The following is a 22,938-nucleotide window of genomic DNA, read 5'->3' as shown; positions in this document are numbered from 1 at the left end:
AAAGTCAAGGCAAGGATAGAGGTCAAATAGTAGAGGATCCTGAAAAGGGTCTTGGAAAATGCTGAAACTGACTTATCTGCTCCCTGTGTATCAGTGTGTGTGAAGAGGCACAACTTTGTCATAAACTTGTCCAGTTAGTCTGTTAAAATGTAATTTTATCTATAGGTACACTCCATGAAAAAATGTGTCAGCTGTGGGTATTTCTCTAGCATCATCTGTACTGGATGCAGTACAGATGATGCAACAGTAAAATTCTGGATTTCTCTGTTGTTTTCTGTGGGCAGCACTAATTTCCATCCCAAGGATGAAAAGTTTAAGAAATGCTTTCAGAAATGTTAAACTCAACTTGTGTGTTACTGTGACTTCTTATATCTATGTGTGAGTGTTGGAAGTTTTAACAGGAACTGAGGGCTTCTTCCTGGTTGCAAAACTACTGACAGAAGAAGGCTAGACAATTAAGACACAGCAACCCAATAGTTAGTTTCTTAAAACAAACTACCTGCAAACTACCTGCAGAGAGAAGACAACAGTGGCAGGATAACTTAGGTGGACAACAGGGTTAGGATAATTTAGGTAGAATTGTGTCTGCTAAATCACTTAAAAGCAAGCTGAAATCCTGACCTTGCAGTGGTTTTAACGCATTAGATTGCAAATCTGAGCTTTACTTAACTCTCAGGCAATTTCAGATTGGGTGAGTACTCTGATTTGAAATCTCAAAAGAGGCAGGCTCCTCCACAGAGTTCCTGTGGGTGACAATACAAGGCCACAAAAGTAACATAGTTCTAGGGAATATTGATTGGGTTCAGACAACGTGCTGCGGCTTGCCTTGGATTATTTAACCCATGACTAGTACCTCCCATTCATTGGGGGAGATTAAAGCCTCTCTGCAGTTCTTCTCTTCCCTTCCCCTACTATCACGAGTCTCCAGAACCTGGTCTCCTTCTTCTCTGACATTGCCTAGCCCAAAGCCTTCCATTCCCTCTCATAGAATACTGCTTTCTTTTGTTTAAGTAGATTTGTATACATTTGTTGTTGGGCTGAAATGGCTAAGCTGGCTCTCCCAGGTCGATCTGACCTTGCTTCCCTTATCAATCAAGATAGAATCTTTCTCCCATTCCTACGCTCCTTATCACACCATGTGTAGATGATGTCTGGATATCACTTTTTGTACTACAGGTAATATTTAAATAGGATCTTAAAGTAGAAGCTATTTCCTGATAGAGCTCTGTAATGTTCCCTTCCCTGGCAATGCTGCCTGAGGTGACATAGATGCTCACTTAGTAACACTGGGCCAATTTCCTCATTCAGCTTGATTAACCACTTGAGTCATTTTTCAGTGACAAGTGTGCCTTCCACAGGATTAGGACACATTGAAAAATGACAGTTGGGCAAAGACACCAGCAATTTGAGGGGGTCGGCGATCACTTTCTGCTCTGTTTTCTGTTGTTAAGTATGAAACATAATTCCAGAGGGATGTGGAGACTAATATATAGTCCACCACACTGGCTCTTCTGTCTGATAAGTAAGTGAAATAATCCTTAGAGTTGTCTTTGGACTTCCATTTGCATGAAATAACTGGTATTTAAATATTAAATGAAACAATGCCTGTCCAGCCTTGTTGACCCTTTTGTCCTAGGAGGACCATTCATGTATAGGAAACTCCTCAATAGCCAAATTCATTGCCATTCCCAAGGCTAGATAATTTGCACCCACCCATGCATTAAAATCCCCACATAGAATAAGCTTTATGTCTGGGTAATCTACTGAGATGTTCTTTAAAAATTTAAATGTAAAATACCAGACATGATAATTTTATGAGCAGACCAGTACATAATAGATATACAACAGATGGTCATGGAGCCAACTAGAGGGGAGGCAATCTTGGTCTTAATCCTACATAGCAGGGCTGTTGGTAGGCACTTTAAAAACCCGCAGCCCAATTTTTCCACTGGATTTAATGGAAGTTTTTGGAGGGGAATTTTGTGTGTGTGGGGAAGAGGGAACAGAGAAGGAAGGGTCACCTTTTCCTCCCCAACTGTGATCTCCATGAAAATCCATCTCCTCCCCCTGCATGGCACCAATGGAAAGATTTTCTCCTAAGCTTAATTGCCACGTGGAAGTGATTGGGATTGGGGGCACTTGAGCATGTGGGAAGCGGTTTAATCCTTCCCTACCCAGTTGCAACTATCCTTTGAAATTTGTCCCACGCATAGCAACTAAGCTGGGGGAAGGGGGTTTGGACAAGTTGCCGTCAAATCTTTCACTTAACAGAACTGTGAGTGGACTCAACTCTGTGGGTTGTTAACCACCCCCATGATGCTGATCAAGTGGCAGCTCAATTCCCTAATTACCCTCCTCTGGTGCAGGTTGTTACGACATCTGAACCCTGTGAGGGTGGTTGGCTGGGGTAGTTAACCACCCAGCAACCCTACAACAGAGCATGTGTCCTGGATAATTTGTTAACCACCTCAGCTCTGCAAAGGTAATTAGGGAAATGAACTGGCCCACGACTGGCATGCATGGGGGTGGTAAACAACCCACTGTGGCGTATTAACACCCCAGCTCTTGAGATCCTAGTGATATAGGGTGGGATACAAATGTAAAATAAATAAATAAATAGTAAGAAGAAGAAAAACTACGCAAACCATTTCCCACTTTTCAGCTCACTAGTTGCCAACTTCCTAGCTGCTGCCTTATATCCAAGAAGGTCGGGTTTCCTGGGAGCCTGTAAACAGGAGTTTTGCTAATATTTCTATTGCATAATCCTTCCTGTGTGTCATATCAACAGTAGGCTATTTTGAGTCTAGGGGAGGCGGTGTAGCTTTTAGAAAGAAATAGAACAACTCTGAGAGCCAATCAAGATGCTACTGGACAAACGTACTTTGACTGATCATGCATGTTAAGAGTATGTTACTTAGTTGCAAATATCTTACAGGTTATTGCAATTATTTTAAGAGCAATTCCAATTGTTTCAGCTAACACAGAGTTGTGTCCACCCACAGTTCTGTTAAGTGAAAGATTTGATGATGAATTTCAAAAGGTTTATTAAGGAAAGAAGCAATGCCCTTTGAAGTAGTGCTATCACAACCCTTTGTAATCAATTTGGAGCTGACTTTGTAATCTTGTGATGTTTTTTTTAGTCAATAATAAAATTTACACTTGGAAAGTTGTAGGTTGCGAATTTTGTAAGTGAAAGCAAGGAACATTGCTATATAAATTAGCTCAGATAGTTTAACAGGAGATCTTGGCCTTTAGATCAGATTAAAGGCTGTGGCTGATTTCAAAACACATGAAAAGATAGGGACTGGGGTTTGTAGGCTTTGTATTCAAGATGAAGGTGACTGATATAAATGTATCTGTACTGTGCATAAACTTTGTAGCCATGTTCCTTATTTACTTTACTGTCAGCTTTGTTTTAAGTAAGAAAATGGATTGGAGATACACAATCCTTTTGGTGCAAAGGGCCACATGTGATGCCGTAACAGGGGTTGGGGGGGATGTGTGTACCTCCACACACATGCACACACCCCAGTCCTCCCAATAGAGGTTGGTCTTTCTGTGCTGCTAGTAGCAGCATTGGAGAGAGTAATCTGTATGAGGATCTCTAAGGGTGGGAGTGGAGAGTACAGGCAGTGGGGAAATAGGCCATGGTGGTGGTGTGGAGAATTTGACAGCAGCAGGAAAGGCACAGGGTTGCATGTGGTCCCCATGCTGCAGGTTGTGCACCCATAAGTTAAACATAGTCTGAAGGGTTCAAATTCCATCCTGCAAAATTTATTTTATAAAATATACATTGTATTGAGGGTGTATTGAGGGTATCGCCTGCTTCTGATATATTGAACAATCTTCAAATGCCACACCAATTTGGAACTATGGAGTAGTATCCAATAGGGGCTGTGTATGCACAGCACAGCCCTGGTCCTTCAAGTGGTCATCTGTGTAGTCAAACAACCTGCCTGCCTTCCTCACTGTAGGCCTATTTTTTTTAAATTGCACCCATTTCAAAGTAACTTAAGAGATTTAACCCATGCGGGGCCACAGGGTTTCCTTGCTCAGGGACAGAGGCTGCATGCTGTTTTAAGCTCTAGATGTTTTCTGCAGTGCTGCTCTACACAAGTGCAGATTCCACATATGTTATTGCACAGCTAATGAAAGAACTACAGCAGGGCATGCTTCAGAAGGTCTGGGGTCCATGTTCACCCCCCTAGACTTCCCCGTATGGCCCACAGTCTCCCAAAAATGAGTTATTTTTATTTTTGTACAAAAAGTTACCAGAGCACTATACAATGCCAAAAAGGACAAATCTAGCTTGTAGCAGCTACAGAGCTCTAGAAGGGTCAAATCTAGCCTGCCAACAAGCTAGATTTGACCTTTTTTAGTGCTCCGAATGCCTTTGTTGTGGGGAGCACTCTGGAGGGTGGTGGTGGTGGTGGCTGCATGTGTCCCACTTCTGAACTACAGTTAAAGGTAAGCAACCTGTCTGTGTCTCAGTTAAGCAACTATAAATGCTTGCTACTTCTGTCTACTTAATATCCTAAACCAAAAATGTTCTTCTATGTGCCTGATCTCTGTTCGATCTCTATCATTTGGATAAGGATGTACATGTTTTGTGAGGATTAGAAATGGCCACAACTGCACTTGTCCCTGGGGGAGATGGAAGAAGAAAATAATGTCTACATATACTAAAACAGAAACCCTCTTTGACTTCCTTATTTTCCCCCAGTCATCGTTAAAATACGTATGTACCCCTTAGCAAAATAATAACACTAATAATATGTTTATTGGAATCAGCATCCTAGGAGTCAAAATCCTAGCATGGAATCTTGTAACTTCTTCAAGGCGTTTTAGTCAAAAGGTAGAAACGAAGAAGGGGGAATCTGGTGCATATTGCTTGCAACAGGTTGTGCTGCACTGGTTGCTTTGGCGTGTGCTAACTACTATGATAGCAGCAGGAGTGCCTGCTCTGCTGTAAGAATTGTCAATAAAGTTGTTTCATAAAGGCATATGATAGCAAATGTATGAGCAGAATGTCAACAGCAAAACCAATAATGAAAAGCAAATGGCAAAATGCTTTGTGCAACAGTGGGGTGAGGGAGACACAAAAATTCATAACAGGTCCCCCCTTTTGCATTTATGTATTACTAAACAAACAGGAAGAAAGATTATGCAAAAGTAAGTTCTGCACTTGTCAGCAGAAAAAGATAAGTTTTCAAGGCACTTGAAAGTTATACTTTGAGTTGTTTTTCATGTGTTGAAAAATTGTAAGGGGGAAAAAAGAGCTTAAGGTTTGGATGATAGGAATATAATCCTCACAAGGGCAGACACTGTGTTCTTCCTCCACAGGTCAGTATTGGAAAGGTCATGCTGTCCTCCAACAAGGATAAGTACTATTGATCCCCATCTATCCCAGCAAATTAAAATGAAATCTAATACAAGCTAAAATACACACGCGCTCATTATGAACCTTTAAAATATGATACTGGCATTTAGTGCATGCCATCAGAGGCTTGTGTATACAAAAAGCTTTTCAGATACTTGGTGGTGGCGCTGGAAAAAGTCAAAATTAATCCTTAATAGTACTCTGTGCATCTTTCAGATAATATGCATGATGGCCAATGTATGGAACATGTTTTGAACTTTTTTAAAAAAATAACGTTGGTAACCAAAGGATTTAGCCTTATTGAAAAAAGTGCAGGTCTACATCCTCTACAATAGGGGCAGTGAACCTATGTTGTTGGACTACAACTCCTATCATCCCTGACCAAATAGTGTGGCTGATGGGGGCTGTAGTCCAACAATATCTGAAGGGCCATATGTTCTTTACCCTGCTGCCCAGCAGTGTCCTGCTTTTGACAATGTACATTCTCCCTTTTCTGGCACTGGAGGGAACATTTCATTTTTGTTCTCCCTTGCAGTAAGACTTGACACATCCAGAACTTGTCCACTCTATAGTGTAGTTGATTTCACCACTCCATTGATTTGCATAGGACTAAGTACTGTGCTGTAATTGGAAATTAGGAAAATGAAGAGAACAATGGCTAGAATCCAACTAAAATCCTACTTAGAGTAGGCCAACTTGACTTAAGTCGCTTTCATTTCAATGGGTCTACTCTAAGTAGGACTTTATAGTCAGATTCTAACGAAAATCTCCCTCCATGATGTTTAGTCATGAAGCTGGATCCAAGTCTCATAGCACTAATTGGGAAGTCATTTCTTTAAAGTAGGTCTAACAACTTGTGACTGTATTATTCAAACACAGCACACAGTAAGTCACCGAGTTTGGTAGAAAATAAAAAGGGGCTTGTTCTGCACCTGGCAGGCAGCAATACATGACTAATAAGCTATTAACCTTAGTGGGTCACAAGTTATGCAGTCCTGCTTTACCGAAGTAACCTGCTCAGCCAAGAACTATCCTTCTAAAAGAGGAGGGGTAGGGCTAATGTGGCACCCTAATATTTGCCCTTATCTTTGAACATTTTTGGACCACTGGATTAAACTTAAATCAGTCTAATTTAATCTTTCTTTCTCTTTAAATTCAATATTCTCTAGAATTGTGTGAAGCATTATTCATTGCACTTTTTGCTTGTGTCATACTTATGATTTCCTTTTGCGTTGTAAAGTAAGGCTGAAGGCTCCAGAAATTTTGCAAAATATTTAGCAGCACTACTAGATAGATAAACATAAAATTTTCTTATTTATACAGTTGATACATTTTAATTGTTTTAATTGTTAAAATATTTAAACCAGTGTAAACAAGGATTAGCCTAAATTGCTTGACATTTGGGGTACATACGATGGTTTGATCTACTGTCAGATATGACTTGTTTCTTTAATTTATTATTCTAATTCTAGGAAAAGCTCTTGTCCAGATCTCTTCAGAGAGGTGAAGATCTTCAATTTGACCAGGTTGGAAGAGCTTTCTTTTAAAATACGTTACTAGACTTGGAAATAGATTTCTGTCCATACATTGTTGATAGTAGAATCAGTTAAAATCCTAAATGTGTCAGTAGTTATTAAAAGCTGGTGAACAAGTGAATGCTAAATGGAAATGTAATTTTGTCAAACATACACATGGAAAGTTTAAGTAGGGAATTAACACATTTGAGCTCTTTATTTCTAAGGTTGGAGGGATGACAGGAGAAGTCATAAAATCCTTCCCCACAAAAAATTCTAAGAGATGTACTTTAGTAAGGACATTTTGGCTCATGCTGACATTGGTTGACAAAAGTGTGTCTGCACAAGTTGGTGAAATACACATTTTTGTGATTATGGCTTGTAACGGCTGATTCATCAGTTATAGACTGTGATAACCTGTCAACAGTAGTCCTTACTTTCATAACTTCCAAGTTGGACTATTGCAATGCTCTCTGACTGGGACTTCCCTTAAAGTTGGTCTTGAAGTTGCAGCGGTGCAGAATGCTGCTGCCTCGAAGTTGACTTGGGCAGTGAGATCTGAGCAGGTTACATCAGTTTTGAAATCTTTTCACTGGCAGCTGATGAGTTATCAGGCTGAATTCCAGATGTTAATACTAGTGTACAAAGCCCTAAATGAATACCTAGGTGTGTGAAGGACTGCCTTCTTGAATACTGGCCAAATTAGGATTTGCGATCAGCCAGGGAGGCTTTGCTCATGTGCCCTTGGGGATGTGATGTATGGGCTAATACATATGGCAGGATCTTCTAAGTTGTGGCATCCCAGCTATGGAATTCACTTCTGGTAGAGATCCATCTGTACCCAACACTGTTGTCATTTAGACACTGGTTAAAGACATGTATTTGTGCATACTTTTGGGGTATAGGCAAGTGCTCTATTTGCTTTTCTGATTGATTATGTTGATGGGTTTATTGTATTTGTTTATATATTTGTAATTTTAGAGTTATTATTTTAATGTTTATGTGTTCCACTGTGTTTTATGTAGGTTCTTAGCTACCTTGGGCTCTATGTGAAGAAGATGAAATAAATATTCAAATAAAAATATACTTTAAATTCCTGAATTATACCCAGAATTCTCCAGATAACCATAACTTTGGTTAATTGGAGACATCTGGGTATAATGGAGCTGTGGTGGGAAAGGGAGGTACTTGCAGGCAGAGTGCTCAATATGATAATCTGAACTGGGTCTCCGTTTTGTGAACCTCTACAAAATGAACTGATTAGGCTTTGTTTTTTACTTAGTTTGCTGAACTGCTTGCTGTATTAATTTTCAAGTAACCAGCCATGCTCCAGCAGAAAAACATTTAACATTGCTTGACTGACAGGATGACAAAAAAACGTGATAGTGGATCAGAATTGTGCTGGCCAGACCAATATATGTGTGCTGAACTTCATGTGCAATATGTGCTTATGCTTGTAGGCTTGAACTATGTGATCCTTATTCCATAAAGTCTGAGTGTACATGTGCAATTTTCAACTCCATGTTTAGGCCTCTATGCAAGTGTGATATTGGGAAGCCGTTGAAGTGGAGTGAGCTTCAACAGCAGTCTTATCCTCTTCTATGTGGTGTTTTGAATACTTGTATAGGGCAAAAGTAGAGAAGGAATGAGTGGTTGTGAATTCCATCTTTGGTGGTTATCCTTTGCTAATGTCAGAAGACAGAAATAAATGCCACATTCAAAACTTGCAGTTCCTTTTCCGCTATTGAAAACATTGCTTTAATGTTTGTCAGCTCTTGAACCTATATACCTAAGGAAGATTAAAATCTGCCAGACTCTCTGCATGACCATGAAACAAGCTTAGCATGGACAGCACTTGTGAAATTGGCCCATGAGAAGCACCTACTAATGATACCTCAGTGTGTGTGCCTAGGGCATCAGGTGCACACAGTGTACAAAAACCCTCAGATCAAGGCTACACAGGTGTTCCTCCATTTCATACCTCAGTGCATCAGGAGCACCTGGGATTCTACCCCGTTGCTGCTAGCTAGCCATCTGCTAAGCACCAGCCATAAAGGATAACATAAACATCTAGACCAATGGTACATAGCTTTAAGTGCATGTGTATATGTGTGAATGGATCTTGATGTTTTATTTCATGTGCAAAAAGGACAAAGACTGCTACAATATTGTTGCTGTATTATACTGCATATGTCACGTCCCAAAATACATGAGAGAGAATATTGTGAAAAGTTACTGGATAGATAAAGTACTCCATGGAATGCCTTAACTTTTTTTTTCTCTTTGCAGTTGATAAGCTCTATGAGCTCAGTAGCAGAGCACTGTCTCCCCTCCTTACTACGCACCTTGTTTGATTGGTACAAACGCCAAAATGGAACTGAAGATGAATCTTATGAGTACAGGCCTCGGTCCAGCACAAAATCTAAGGGGTGAGTGTATGTAGATGATTCCCATCTTTAGGATATTTTGATTTTAATTTACTACTTGAATAATTTAGCATCGTAAATAACAGCATTATTCTGGCTTCAACATGTTAACCCGTGTGTCTATCCAGTCAGCAAAACTCATCCAATCCACACTTCCATATCAATCATTCTTCATGGATAATACAACTTGAACGGTAAACAACTAATAAATGCTACAGCTAAATATTTTATCCTTTGCATTTTTTAGTTGTTTACTGTTCAAGCTGTATTATTCATGAAGAATGATTGATATGAAAGTGTGGATTGGAAGAATGAATAAGATTGAAGTAAAAGAGATGATATGGATGAGGTGAAAAGAGTGATGCAAAGCCAGGCCTTCTAAGCTGCAACTTCAAATGGCACAGTAGTTTATTTCCTAGTGGATTTTTCCTTAGAAAGTTTTCTTTTTGATAATGTGAGATTCTAAGGGTCATATAGAATTCCAGGATTTCCAGGGGCCATGGCCCAGAAGGATGGAAAAGACATGCTCAATACTGTTAACTAGTCATGCAAGTATCGGAGGTAGTATGCTTGTGCATGCCAGTTGCTGGGCAACAATGAGCAGGCGGGTGCTATTGCAATCATGTCCTAATTGTGGGCCTCCTCCATGCAGCTGGTTGGTCACTTTTTGAAGAGAATGTTGAACTAAGGAAACCTTTGGTTTGATTCAGCATGACTCTTTTTATGTTCTTATAAAAAATGAAAAATTTGTATCATCATATGTTTCAAATATAAATATATTTATGTTTTAAGGATGTGCCTAATACCACGTCAAATTTATTTGATATTTGTGTTTGTTTTAGGGATGAGCAGCAGCGCGAGAGGGATTATCTACTTGAAAGGAGGGACTTAGCTGTAGATTTTATTTTTTGTTTAGTTTTAGTAGAAGTTCTAAAACAGGTAAGCCCTTAATTTCTATGAGCTGTGTGCTCTCTCCAATAATCTTTTTGCTTTTAATTGTTTAAACAACTGAACATTTCTGTAGTCTGCTTTAAATGCTTATGTACAAAACTGAGGACTACGTAAGCAGAGGTCATGTGATATTACAGTAATCCGTTCAGCTGCCCAAACATTGTTTGCTTCCTGGGCGGTTTTCTCTTTCTCTGTGTAATTTAAAACCTAGATCCAGTAAATGAAAACTCATATTTCAGTGAAAAAAGAAGCACAGGTAGTGGAATGTAGTTTCATTTACTCAAATCCCCACTTTCCAAACAGATAGATAAATATATTCTGTTATGTCTATACCATGGGTGTATTATCCAGTTTCACTGCAAGTTACATTCTGATACAATGGGTGAGTTTGCATGCCACACCAAGCCACTGTGAGAATAAACCGTAGTGGCTGGCTGGCTTGTCCATTACTCCTAACATATGATTGCCCTCTTGGTGCCTTGCCATGGCCTGTTTCTTCCGTCTGTTGCTGGCACATATCCCAGGGACCTTTGTGGCAGAAATCCTCATTTCCTAGTCCTCTATGTCAGCACCCATTCTGCACTCAGTCTGCTGGGCTTGTCTGCTCATGAGGGAACCTCCCCCCCACTCCTTGCATCAGATTGCAAAAAGGAAGTAATTTCCTAAGCCTTTATGAACTTGGGGATGTGTTTGCAATTTTCCCCTCAGGGTCTGAGTGGCTACACATATGTAAATTTCAAGGCAGAGTGGGACTGAGTCGGGTAAATATATGCAAATTACAAGGCAGAGCAGTAAAACAAGGTAAAAGTGTGCAAAGTAAAACTGAGGGGGAAATTACACAAAATTCCTAGGAGTGGACATTCACTCCTGTGCACTTGTGTAGGACTGGGAAAAAAATTGCAAATACATTCAGTACTCTCTTTGCTGTCATTTCTTAAAGATTTCCATGACAAATAAAATAAAAAATTCACCCTAAACTGGAGGGCACTGAGAAGAGAATGAGGGAGAATGGCGGCAGCACTAGCAAAATTGCGAGAAGCAACAAGGGTTTTGATGCTCTTGCCAGATGACGCTCTAACTGTCCCAGGTTAAAATCGCCTTGCCTGGTTCTGACGTCACAACAAGCCACCTTGAGAACAAGCCACCCTAAACAACCCTAATACAAGCCATGAGTTCTCGGGGTGGCTTGTTTGCAAAACACAACCCATGATGGAAAAACGGCTCTGGGTTCAGATGTCATGCTAAGCCACCCTGCAACCACCCGCAGTAACAGCCCATCATAGCTTAGTGCGATGTGCAAACCAAGTCAATCAAAGCAGTAAAGGTAAGCAATATGTGCCCTCTATATTACAGATACCTGTTCATCCAGTGCCTGACCCTATAGTTCATGAAGTTCTAAATTTGGCTTTTAAGCACTTTAAACACAAGGAAGGGTAAGTGCATTTTAAAAACTCTGTCTTTCAGTAGTTCTTAACTTTGCAGTGATTATTGAGTGGTCACTTGTCACTCTGGTATTGCGGATAAGATACACTAGTGCACATCTTCAGGTTCAAGATGTTAATAGATTTTTTTTATCTTGATTAGCTGAATAAACTTTAATTACATTTTTGTTAAAGATCATTTTTAAGATTAATTGTGCTTGTTAACTCAGAAATAAATTCCATTGTATTTGTTGGACTTACTCCTAGGGATGTGTGTATAATAAGATTGTAGTCTAAAAAAGCCTAAATCTTAAAAGAAGAACTGTGCAAGAAAAGGATTAGTCAAGTAAGTCTTGAATTAAATAGCTTAATTATAATAAAGCTAAAAGGAGTGTGCAGAAGTTCTGCTCATTTTATAATAAGATTTATTTCTAACTCTAGTTTATTTATTTAATATGTTGATGTGAAGCCTGAAAGGAAATACCCTTGAAATAAATATAGTTATAAGCCATGTGATGAAATCCCTACATGTAACATACTTTAATGTAAGGAACAGCAAACACTTGTGTGCTGTTTGCTACATTGTGTGTACACCAGTGTCATGTGAAGCTAGTACACATTATCAAATGTGACTGTTAATACACAGGTTGCTGCTTATTTACCACATTTAATATACCCACCAGGTCAGTATGTATAAGAATTGATCATGAATGGGAGAGACAACCTGGCATATATTCCTGAGACCCAAGTGGGGGAGGTAAATGAGACCTGACCCAGTTGTGACTGCCTAGGTACTCAGTGCTGCACCAACCTAGGCTGGAGAGCTAGTGGGAGTGGAGGGATACTATCTACTTCACCAGGAGGTCTCTCTGCTCTGGAGAAGACTTTGAGGGTTTGCAGCTAGTGCTGCACTAAAGATACAGATTGAGAGAATCTGTGTGCGTCTGCTGTAGTGTACAGGCCCCCACTACAAGACGAGATTCTCCACACTTGCATACGGTTGTGTGATGTTTTCCCATTGTTAATGCTTTGATACAGCATGAAAGTTGGTGACTGAAACATCAGATGTGCTGTCTGTGTTGACTCCTCCTCCTGAATGATTTGTGTAAATGATTAGGTGTAACTAAGTAACGGTGTTCAACATATGCTATGGATGCAAACAAAATGGCTTGCCTTGTTTGATTGCTTTTGATAACTGTCAAGTCAGGGGAGTATGAAGACAGTGATGCTTCAGTTTGGGATATGTTAATTACCTATAATTTCTGCATAGAAAATACTTCTGTTACATTTTTGTCTACCAATGCTTCCCCCCTCATCTTTCCTAGACTATTTTGGTTGTTGTGTCCTGCCTTTGGAATTCTCTCCCTCCTGCAGTGTACAACAGGTGCTAACCGTGATGGTGCTTCTGTTGAAGATGCAAATGTTTAACCACGCATTTGCTGATTTTAATGCTTTAGTTTGTTAGACTTTCTCTTGTATTGTATGTTTCTATCTCAGTTTTAATTAATCTTGTATACCACCCTGGAATTTGTTAATGAAAGGCAGTATATGAATATTTTAAATAAATAGAGGTTTCATCTACATCCTTAAGGTTAAATATTATCTTCATTGTGACAGTCCAAACCTTGTTTTGATTTTTTTCACCCTTCTTTCTATTTATATTGGTAGCTCCTTCTAATAGATGGTGCGTCTCTTATGGTTGTGTGCAGCATTACATTGATTGTAGTAGGTATTATTGAGTAAAAACAAATTTGTGGCCTTTATTCTCTACACTTCTTCATCACAGGTATTCAGGAACCAACACTGGGAATGTGCATATTATCGCAGATTTATATGCAGAAGTGATAGGGGTTCTTGCGCAATCAAAGTAAGCTGCTCCTTTTTAAACTAGTTTACAAGGTTCAGAACTTCTTAATTTCACTCCTCTTTATATGTAAATTTGCATGAATGGTGAGAGGTAGTGGGCATCCTTGCCTTAATGATAGCATTTAAGAAATAGCATCTTCAATGGTTCATTGCCAGGTTGCCAGATATATTGCCATCCCATGCTCATTTCACTGTGTGTGTGTGTGTGTGTGTGTGTGTGTGTGTGTGTGTGTGAGAGAGAGAGAGAGAGAGAGAGAGAGAGCTTCCTTCTCCCTGTTTTGAACTGAGAAAAATGGTTTTGGAAGAGCTGACCATGCTAAAAGTAGAATTGATATTTTAGAACCCTGTAGAAGTGATATAATGTGGAATGCTAGGGAAAAGGCAATGTATATACCTGAAAGGGCAGCTGTTTTCTAAATGTCCCAGAGTTAACCATATAGACTTAAGATATTTGTCTTTTTAAAATGGGGGCATCATACAATTCTTTGGCTATTGATAGGAAAACCTCTTTGCAATAATTGTTGTAAACTGCCCAGAGAGCTTTGGCTATGGGGTGATATATAAATGTAATAAATAAATATTGTTTAAATTATTCCTAAGAGCCTTGGTGTCTGCCTTTCCACAATCTAGGTTTCAGGCTGTTAGAAAGAAATTTGTCACAGAATTAAAAGAACTGCGACAAAAGGAACAAAGCCCTCATGTGGTACAAAGTATCATCAGCTTAATTATGGGGATGAAGTTTTTCAGAGTAAAAATGTATCCTGTAGAAGATTTTGAAGCATCATTTCAGTTCATGCAGGTAAATTATTTCATTTATTTTGTGTCATCGCTGTGCATGGTGCTTTGCAGGGTACAAGACCCTGAGGAGCTTACAACTTAAAATCAGACACCAAGGAAACAGGGGAGGGGAGGGAAGCAGAAGCAGGGATAATCAACAAACGAATATGCAATTGTTCAATTATACACGCTTAGGTTTGATTACAGGCTTAGTTGCAGTAGGGCATGGGAATTAGGCTACACATAAAGGGAGACTTGAAGGCAGCACAAGAGGGAGCACCATGCAAGTGTTCTGGGAGGCATTTCAAGCATATGAGAGAATAAGGGAGAAGGGGTGGCGTCCTGAAGGAATGAAGATCAAGGGTTTCAGGGTATAAGAGAGGAGAGAGAAGGTGGGCTAGGTGACAGAGAGCTTTGAAGGTAAAAACAAGATTGTTCTGGACCTGGGAGGGCACAGGAAACCAAGGTAGGGATATAAGAAGTTGTGTCATGTCACATTGGAAGTTTCTAATTAACCATAGTTTCCTATTTTGCCTGACCTGCAAAACAGTGGTTGCCAGTTTGGAACCAGGCAGAATCTTAAAGCAACTTCAAACCGTGTTTAAGATCTTAACTGTTTCAAAATCTGGTAACCATAGTTTCTCTAAAACTAATAAATCTGATATATTTATTATTATTATTATTATTTATTTATATAGTATCATCAATGTACATGGTGCTGTACAGAGTAAAACAGTAAATAGCAAGACCCTGCCGCATAGGCTTATATGTCATAAAACTAAGGACCTTCAAAGCCTGAGCAATAATAGTTGCTAAATGGGGCTGGGAAGGAAGAGAAAGAAACTGAAGGATCCAAATCCAAAGAAAGTTAGTTACAATAAAGTCCTGTTCAAATTAATGGGATTTAAATTAGTCACAACTAATTTGTCCAGCTGATTTTAGTGGGACCTATGATGCTTTCTGGATTTGAACCTGTGAGATTGGTTTGTTTCAGTTTTTAAAAATTAACAGCTTTGTGTATGGAAATCGTAATGCGAGTGACAGTGGCTAATTGTGCTACTGGAAGCTGCTTCTGAGATGTGCATGAGAATCAGCTTTGTAAGTAGCTGCCATATACAATTTTAGACTTGGTCTCTAACTCAGTATTGTCTACACTGAACAGCAAGGGCTGCCCAAGGTTTCAGACAGGTTTCTTTCCCCACGCTGTCTGAAGATGGCAGAGATTGAACCTGGGATACTTTGCATGCACAGCATGTGCTCTGCCACACCTAGCTATGGCCCTTCCCATAAAATAGCATGTGGGAGCTGTTATTTCTGCTATGTCCTTGTGTGAGCCTAATTGGGCTCAGTCTTTTGCAGCTGGTATGTACAATATGTTGGTGCTGAATAATCACACTACATTAAAAGGCCAATGTTTTGATTTCTCATATTTGAAAATGTGTTGGCCTTCATAATTATGAAAATTGCAGAATGAATATAGCATATTTTTCAAGTTTGTTCCAGTTCAGATATTGGCTATTTTAGTTAACTGTTCTGGTATGTTCGCTACAACCCTTAGGCATTTTTTTCATGTGGCTGTTGTACTTAAACAAGATGCTAATCTGACAACTGTTTTCTTATAGGAATGTGCACAGTACTTCTTGGAAGTAAAAGATAAGGACATAAAGCACTCACTTGCTGGTTTGTTTGTAGAAATTCTCATCCCCGTTGCTGCTGTAAGTAGATTTCATTCTTCCACAAAAGGTGTGTGATGTGGGAGAGAGGTGATATCTGCAATGGAATGTGGGGTTCAGACAAAGAGAACTGTTCCTTTTGACATACCAGTGCTTTTTGAGGTTTTTTAAAACCCTTTTTATATTCTGAACAAAACCTACTTTTCCTGGCATTGTTAACAAGCAGGTGTATGCTTTTCAACATATGGCAGGAGATTAGAACCATTAATTGCACAGTTGTCTCAATTAATGGGTTAACCATGTACACCTAAGGTCAAAGCATTGCCTTCTTCACAACTTTGATAAAATATATAACTCCCCTCTTTTTTCATGATCCTGAATGAAACCAAATCCATCTCTGCCAAATAGCATTTCAAGAACCTTGTTCTCTATTGTATAAACTCTATATAATATTATTTTATAAACCTGTTCATTAAGGAACTTTAAAAACCATCTTTTTATGTGTGTTAACATATGAAAATTAAAGTTGACACCTCTGTTAAAAACAAGATGGTTAACCAGTTAAAATATCACTGCTTGTATCCACTTCTGTTTACTGTAAACAACCTCTGATTGGCCTCATTGGAGGTTGTCAGCATGATGTGCAATCCTGGACAAATAAGTTGTTTAGCCTCTGAATAACCGAATATTTAACCCATGGTTTGCTGTTGGGTTACCTGCTGAGCTGTTTAATCCCTAAACAATTTATTGGTCTGGGTTGGCTTGTTATGCTGACAAACTCTGATTGGGCTGATTAGAAGTTGCTTATAGTAAACAAAAGCAGCTTGTGTGCAGTGTGGGTTAATTAACCCACAATTTGCCACTATGACACACGAACCTGCCCACTGTAAGTGCAGTAGCACATTTAGAGATTACTTACTTAGAACGAAGTTCAACCCAGTAAGTCTGTTGAACATGTGTGAAGCCATTACCATGGGGAGAAAGTAGTGTCTGACCTAAGCTGCCCTGTATATCATCCTGCTAGCAAGAATAAAATTGTTATTTCCTGTTGTTAATAAATGGGAATATCATGTTATTAACAACTTGGATAAGATCTCTTTCCCTCCCATCCAACCTTGTGAATAGGTTTGAGTGGAGCACATGGGAACCCAATATGCTTACCAGGTGCCCATATTTCCTTGGTAAACCATGCCTCAAAAGGCCTCAGGATTTCATTATTTTTAAATCTAAATAGCTGTAATTTAAATATCCTGAATAACTTAGGTCTGGGAAGATGAATGACTGAGAACTGAGGCTGCAACTGGTAGATTAATATAATTCATGTTCTGCTGCACAATTGATTGTACATTAATTTCATTTTATCTGTTCTTTGTTTTGATACTAGGCTGTTAAAAATGAAGTGAATGTGCCATGTCTGAAAAACTTTGTGGAGATGCTTTACCAGACTACCTTTGAGCTGAGCTCAAGAAAGAAGCACTCATTGGTATTTAAGAATTATTTAAGTCACTTAACATTTCTCCAGAATAGAACTTGTGCATGATTTCAGCGAAGTAATAAGTCACATAGCAGATACCTGGGATGGCCAGTTGCTTAGGTCCGGGAAGTTGAATGACTGAGAACTAAGGCTGCAACTGGTACATTAATATAATTAACGGAAGTTTACTTGAATCCGTGTAAAACTCCTTTGGTTGGTTGGTAGTTGTACACAGCTGTTGGGTGTAAAGAACAGGGCAATCAACTAAGAGTATGCTATGAAGATGTTGTCATATTCTGCATGGACTCTTGGCAAGCACCCGCAGGACTTTTCCTGAAATCTGGGAACATTTTTGATGCAGATCTATTCAGGCCAGCCTGCGGGGAAATGACTCAAACTCTGGTGGGCTGAGCTGATGAAAGCTCAGCGAGCGCCACCCCCCACCCACCCCGGACAGATTCCATTGACGTCCCTACTCTACACTAGTGATAAAAACAATCACTTTGCAAGAGAACGAGTGAGGACTATTGTATCAGGGCTAGGTCTGGATGCTTTTGGTCAGGCAATGGTTTCTGTTAACAAAAAATAAAATTGTCTCATTGATCTTTTATACACACACACACACACACACACTTTGGTCTCTTATACAATTCTGAAAGAGATTTGATAAATTCTTTTCTTCCTCTCTCAGGCTTTGTATCCATTGATCACCTGCTTGTTGTGTGTCAGCCAGAAGCAGTTTTTTTTAAATAACTGGCATATCTTCCTGCAGAACTGTCTGTCCCATTTAAAGGTAAGGGCCCTTTTAATATTTGTGAATAATAAATACCAAATAAAATAGGTTTCAGACTCTGTAAAGGAACTTTTTATAACTATGTAACACTTTGGAAATCCTTACCCCAATTTATGCAAAACTGGCAAAATATATTAATTGAATTAATTGAAACGGATCTGTTTTAGAAAATGTGTGAGTGTGGAACAACCATGAAATGGGAAGAAAAATGCTAGCATCAGATCAGAAGGGTTTTGTGTAATACATTTCTTCTGCCTTCCAACATGATTTCTGTTTAATTATGTTACAGGGAGTGGAATGGGGGAATGGAAAACATGCCCATAGTATAAGAACATGGCTCAAAGCCATGGTGTGATCCAGCCACAGTTAAACACTTTTGGACCATGCTAAGATCAGTGAGAAAACTAAAAGCACATGTTACTGTATTGAAAGGATTGAAGTGCTAAACTGTGGCTTGATTCTGCTAATATTTATTGTGGGTGTGTAGGTGTCATTGATTTACAAATGCATCTATTCTTTTGGTAAGATTGATTTTATAACAATTTCCTGTTGTAAATATATTGGCAAATAATTGAATAGATTCCTGTTGATGGTATATCGGTCTTAATGGTTGAGTTCTTGTAGTTCATCTTGTTGCTAATGCTCACCTTTGCTATCATTGTAATAACTTAAGAATTGGGCCTGCGGTTTAAATTATGTAAACCATTGTGCAAAATGCAAAATGTAGCATCTAGGTGTTGTATTATAGGTTCGTATTTCTTCCCCTGCCCCACATCATCTTATCCTTTGTCAAGGTTTTGTATATTTCTTTTATACATTTACAGGTCTTTTGCAATGTCTACCTTTTATTTGTCTGTTTCTACCTGCTATTGAAGCTTTCTCTGTGTAGAATATAGAAAGGAATGCTGGTATTTCTTTCATTTCTTTTATTGAGAAATTTTATACTCCTGACAATGAGTACATAAAAACTTCCATCGCCAGGAACTTGAATTAATAATCAAAAAGCATGCATTATATATTTTAATTTAGGTTTTTTGTTCCTTAACAACATAACATTTTATCATGGGGCTCTGTTCAATAGAACATGTAAGTAGCCGTTATAGCACTATATATTGGGATTTCATTGCAGAAAATCTTTTAGATTAGGATTGATGGCTATGTTTATGCTTTATACTACAAGGTATTAAGACTTTAAAAAAAAATGTAGAGAACTACTGCTGACCTAACTTGCAGACTGGCTAATAAAACTGCAGGCTACGTTCAGCGTTAAATTGGGTCCATTTAAAATGCCCTAACTGTTCTGAAATAATGTTAAATCTGATATTATCAGGCCTCAGGAAAAGATAAGAGTAATAGTAGATATTTTATATCAATTTAGGAAATCAGATTAAGTGTTGGGATGGTGAAGAATTGTTTTTTTTAAGAAGGGTGACAGATAATGGCTTTCTTCAGATGATATGTCTTCTCTCCCACTCCTCCTTTATTGTGCAGTGGGAAAGATTGGGAGTAGGCCCTCTTGTGTACTCCTTTACCTGCTCATTTTATCACATGGAGAAGTGAACAACTTAACTGTGAGATCCAGAAACTAAATGTGGAGAATCTCATTTACCTTATTAAGCTTAACTCTCCAGTGGTTTGGTTTGGGTGTACCTTGCTTAAGATTACACTTCTTATCACACGATTTAACTGAATAGATTCTATACATGTCTACTCAGAAGTAAGTCCCTTTAAGTTCACTGGGATTTACTTCCAGGTAAATGTGTATAGGATTGTAGCCTGGTTGGTTGATGTGGTATGATGGAGAAAGGTAGAAAAAGAGGATGTATGTTTTTATAAGGAGAACAATACATTTTCACATAATATTCAAGTCATCTATTGATTTAGAATTGTAAAAGCTAATTAAATAAATTTAATGGGTGTACCAATCACAAGATTTGAATCTGACTCCAGTTCGGCACTTTTGAAAAAGGCCAGTTGGATTGGTTTAGGAGCTAACCTCTTTGACTCGAGTACTGAACCTGACTCAAGATTCTGAAATCCAAGGCTTCGTGCCTCCCATTGACTGTTATGGGAAACTAAAGAATGAGTATAACTCCTTTCTCTTTGTCAGTATTGGACAATACTTGCAGGGCATAGTATTTCCTTATGAGGGGATTATGCCTGCCAAATGTCAAAAAAATAGGCACAGTGGTTATTCTATATACATGTTTATATTTTGATTTATTTTAAGGGAACTGCTGATAAGTTTTTTATTTCTTGGTAAAATTGGATATAATTTGCGGGGATATTTACCCCTTCTGAGGAGATTGAGCCTGCCACCTTAGGTGCTTAGTTTTTTGCAAGAGCAGCCTTTATTTTGAAGGTGACCAAAAAGGACACAGTTATCCCCATGTTCTTTATGGACTTCTCTTCTGAAAATGACAGACTGCATAAGTTACAAAAGGCTAGGTACAGTGATTTATATGGAAAGAAAGCCCTCAAATGTTGGAGTAGTGATGGTAAGTGATTTGCTTACCCTTCCCTCTCCACATGATTTTTTTTGGGGCAATTTATATAAAAACATCACACATCATAGAGGCAAGAAAACTACACAGCTTAAGAGGACAAGTGCAAGACCTAGGAATTATGATGCTTTAAGTTTAAGGTTTTATTCATCGGGAAGCTTGGTAGCATCAGAAGAATGTCGATCTCACAGCCCCATCCTTGCCCACCCTAAAGCACAGTGATAAGAGAGTTCCTGGTAAATGTACTCTATGATTAGATGGTAGGCCTATCAGTCACTACCCCTCTCCCATCGCATCAGCATTTAGAGAAAGAAAAGCAAAAGATGGTAATTTTCGAGAGATGCTGTGTGCCTTCCCAAATCTGAAATATGAATGAAGCCTTGTGCAGGGTCCAGATTTGATTCTAGTCACTTGGAAGGAAACCTACTTAGCATTGAGAAGCACCAGAAACAGTTAGGAGGGACAAGATTCATCTTGTGCTTTGGGCAAATTTCATTCACATCTCTAATAGAAATGGTTATGGAACATCTCAAAATTTTATAAGCTTTAAGGCTGGTATCCAAATTGCTACTTTAGGCATAGCCAGAGTTTTTTTTACTACTTATCTTTGATCAGCTGTCCTCTGTGCCACACAAGAATGCTTTTGAAATTCCCCACTTTCAAAAATGATTTGCCATGCAGCTGGTAGGGTGGGCACGGTGTGCTACTTTTCAGTACAAAAGTCTCTTTGATCCGTGAAATTAGTTGTTTGGGTCTTTGGATCCTAGCCAAAGAAAATTGTGCCTTTTAATAGATATTAGCCAAGCTCAGCATATTCTTAAATCTGATTGCCAGTGGTTGATAGTGAATGCTAAGATATGCAATTGACAAGATAATATGAAAAGCATGGTGAATCATTAGGGTGTCCCAGCCATGCAGATCTGAAGTGGAGTTTTATCTGCTTAAATCTTGTTTCTGCTGAATAGAGCCCTAATAAACAGCTTTATGTTTGTGCTTTTTATTTTTATTTTTTCATCTAACATGCATGTGCTTCCCATTCTCATGTTTGTTATGTTTTGCTGTCTTGCATTGCTTTATTTAGATGCCATCTAACAACAGTATCAGAAAACAAATAGAAACGCTTCAGGTGAGTTAATATGCTGTAATAGCAAAGTAAGAAATAGCATTGTTTCTTGTCTTTCTGTATGTTGCATTGTATGTCCTGTTTGGTAAAAATAGCAATCACCCTGTTAACCGGCCACTGACTAAGAGTAGCTACTCTGCAAAAGGAACATTGTCAGTAATTTATTGTCAACTGATAGAAAGAAAAGCTATGTGTGTAATACAGTATAAAGCAAATTATTATTTAAACCTATCATATGAGTCAGTTCACAAAAAGAAAAGTTAAACAGTTCAACTTTAAAAAAAGTTAAACAGTTTTGGTTTTCATGCCTTGTAATGGACTACAGAAAAGGCATTTTGCACTAATGGTATTTAATACTAAAATCTATACAGCGTTCATTCTATAGATTATTTCGGGTTATAGCAGGATTACTTTTGCCTCCAGGGTTAAAATGTATTTTCTAAAGCAATTATAACACTTCACCTAAAAAATAATATTGCTGTGTTTCTTGTCTGTGTAGAGAAATTTCAGATAATAATTTAGATGTCATGATATTTAAATCTAACACTTTCAAATTATGCTGAATACCTTATGGTTTGTTTTAGTAAAGCAGATTCATTCTCTCACAATGGGCTTGATCTAATAAAGCCAGGATTTAACCCAGCAACAAGCCAGGATCCCAGGCTCAGATATCACAAGAAAATGTGTATGGGTGAATGGGCTGTGCACACCAGTATACTGCTCAGTCAGAATAAACCAGAATTATCTGGGAATCCTGGCTTATTGTTCTTTGTGATTGTAGTCAACGTATAGCATGTAAATTTTAAAGAAAAAAATAATCTATAACCTGGTTATCACATAACTCTAAACTATTGTATGGGTTGTTGAATTCTGGGTTGTCATGACGTGTGAATATGGCTGTACTAATAAACCATGGATTCTTAACCAAGAACAATACAAAAAGAGCGCCCTTGATTTGTTACTGGGTTGTTTAAACCATGGGTTCTTGTTACATGTGACCTGAGAACTGTGGATTGTTCTTGGATTGTTTCATCAG

The 22,938-nt window shown here is 38.6% G+C and overlaps 2 protein-coding genes across 6 annotated transcripts in view; one reads left to right on the top strand and one right to left on the bottom strand.

Annotated features, from left to right (window-relative positions):
* Positions 1-22,938, bottom strand: part of OCIAD1 (OCIA domain containing 1) — a 236,243-nt gene that overhangs the window by 95,135 nt on the left and 118,170 nt on the right. The gene's annotated exons all lie outside the window — the stretch shown is intronic.
* Positions 1-22,938, top strand: part of FRYL (FRY like transcription coactivator) — a 161,276-nt gene that overhangs the window by 56,956 nt on the left and 81,382 nt on the right. For 3 of the 5 annotated variants that reach the window (XM_063135768.1, XM_063135766.1, XM_063135764.1), the window contains exons 3-12: positions 6,853-6,906; positions 9,184-9,323; positions 10,163-10,259; positions 11,625-11,704; positions 13,479-13,559; positions 14,189-14,357; positions 15,958-16,050; positions 17,393-17,491; positions 18,174-18,275; positions 21,861-21,905. In XM_063135768.1, coding sequence (XP_062991838.1) covers positions 6,853-6,906; positions 9,184-9,323; positions 10,163-10,259; positions 11,625-11,704; positions 13,479-13,559; positions 14,189-14,357; positions 15,958-16,050; positions 17,393-17,491; positions 18,174-18,275; positions 21,861-21,905 — 960 coding nt within the window. The remainder of the gene's footprint in view (positions 1-6,852; positions 6,907-9,183; positions 9,324-10,162; positions 10,260-11,624; positions 11,705-13,478; positions 13,560-14,188; positions 14,358-15,957; positions 16,051-17,392; positions 17,492-18,173; positions 18,276-21,860; positions 21,906-22,938) is intronic. The other 2 variants (XM_063135769.1, XM_063135765.1) reach the window with 1 other exon arrangement.

This window comes from Elgaria multicarinata, chromosome 10, assembly GCF_023053635.1.
Source record: "Elgaria multicarinata webbii isolate HBS135686 ecotype San Diego chromosome 10, rElgMul1.1.pri, whole genome shotgun sequence".
In the NCBI taxonomy this organism is placed as follows: Eukaryota; Metazoa; Chordata; class Lepidosauria; order Squamata; family Anguidae; genus Elgaria; species Elgaria multicarinata.
Note: the sequence above shows the minus strand (reverse complement) of the source record. Positions and strands in the feature narration are given on the sequence as shown.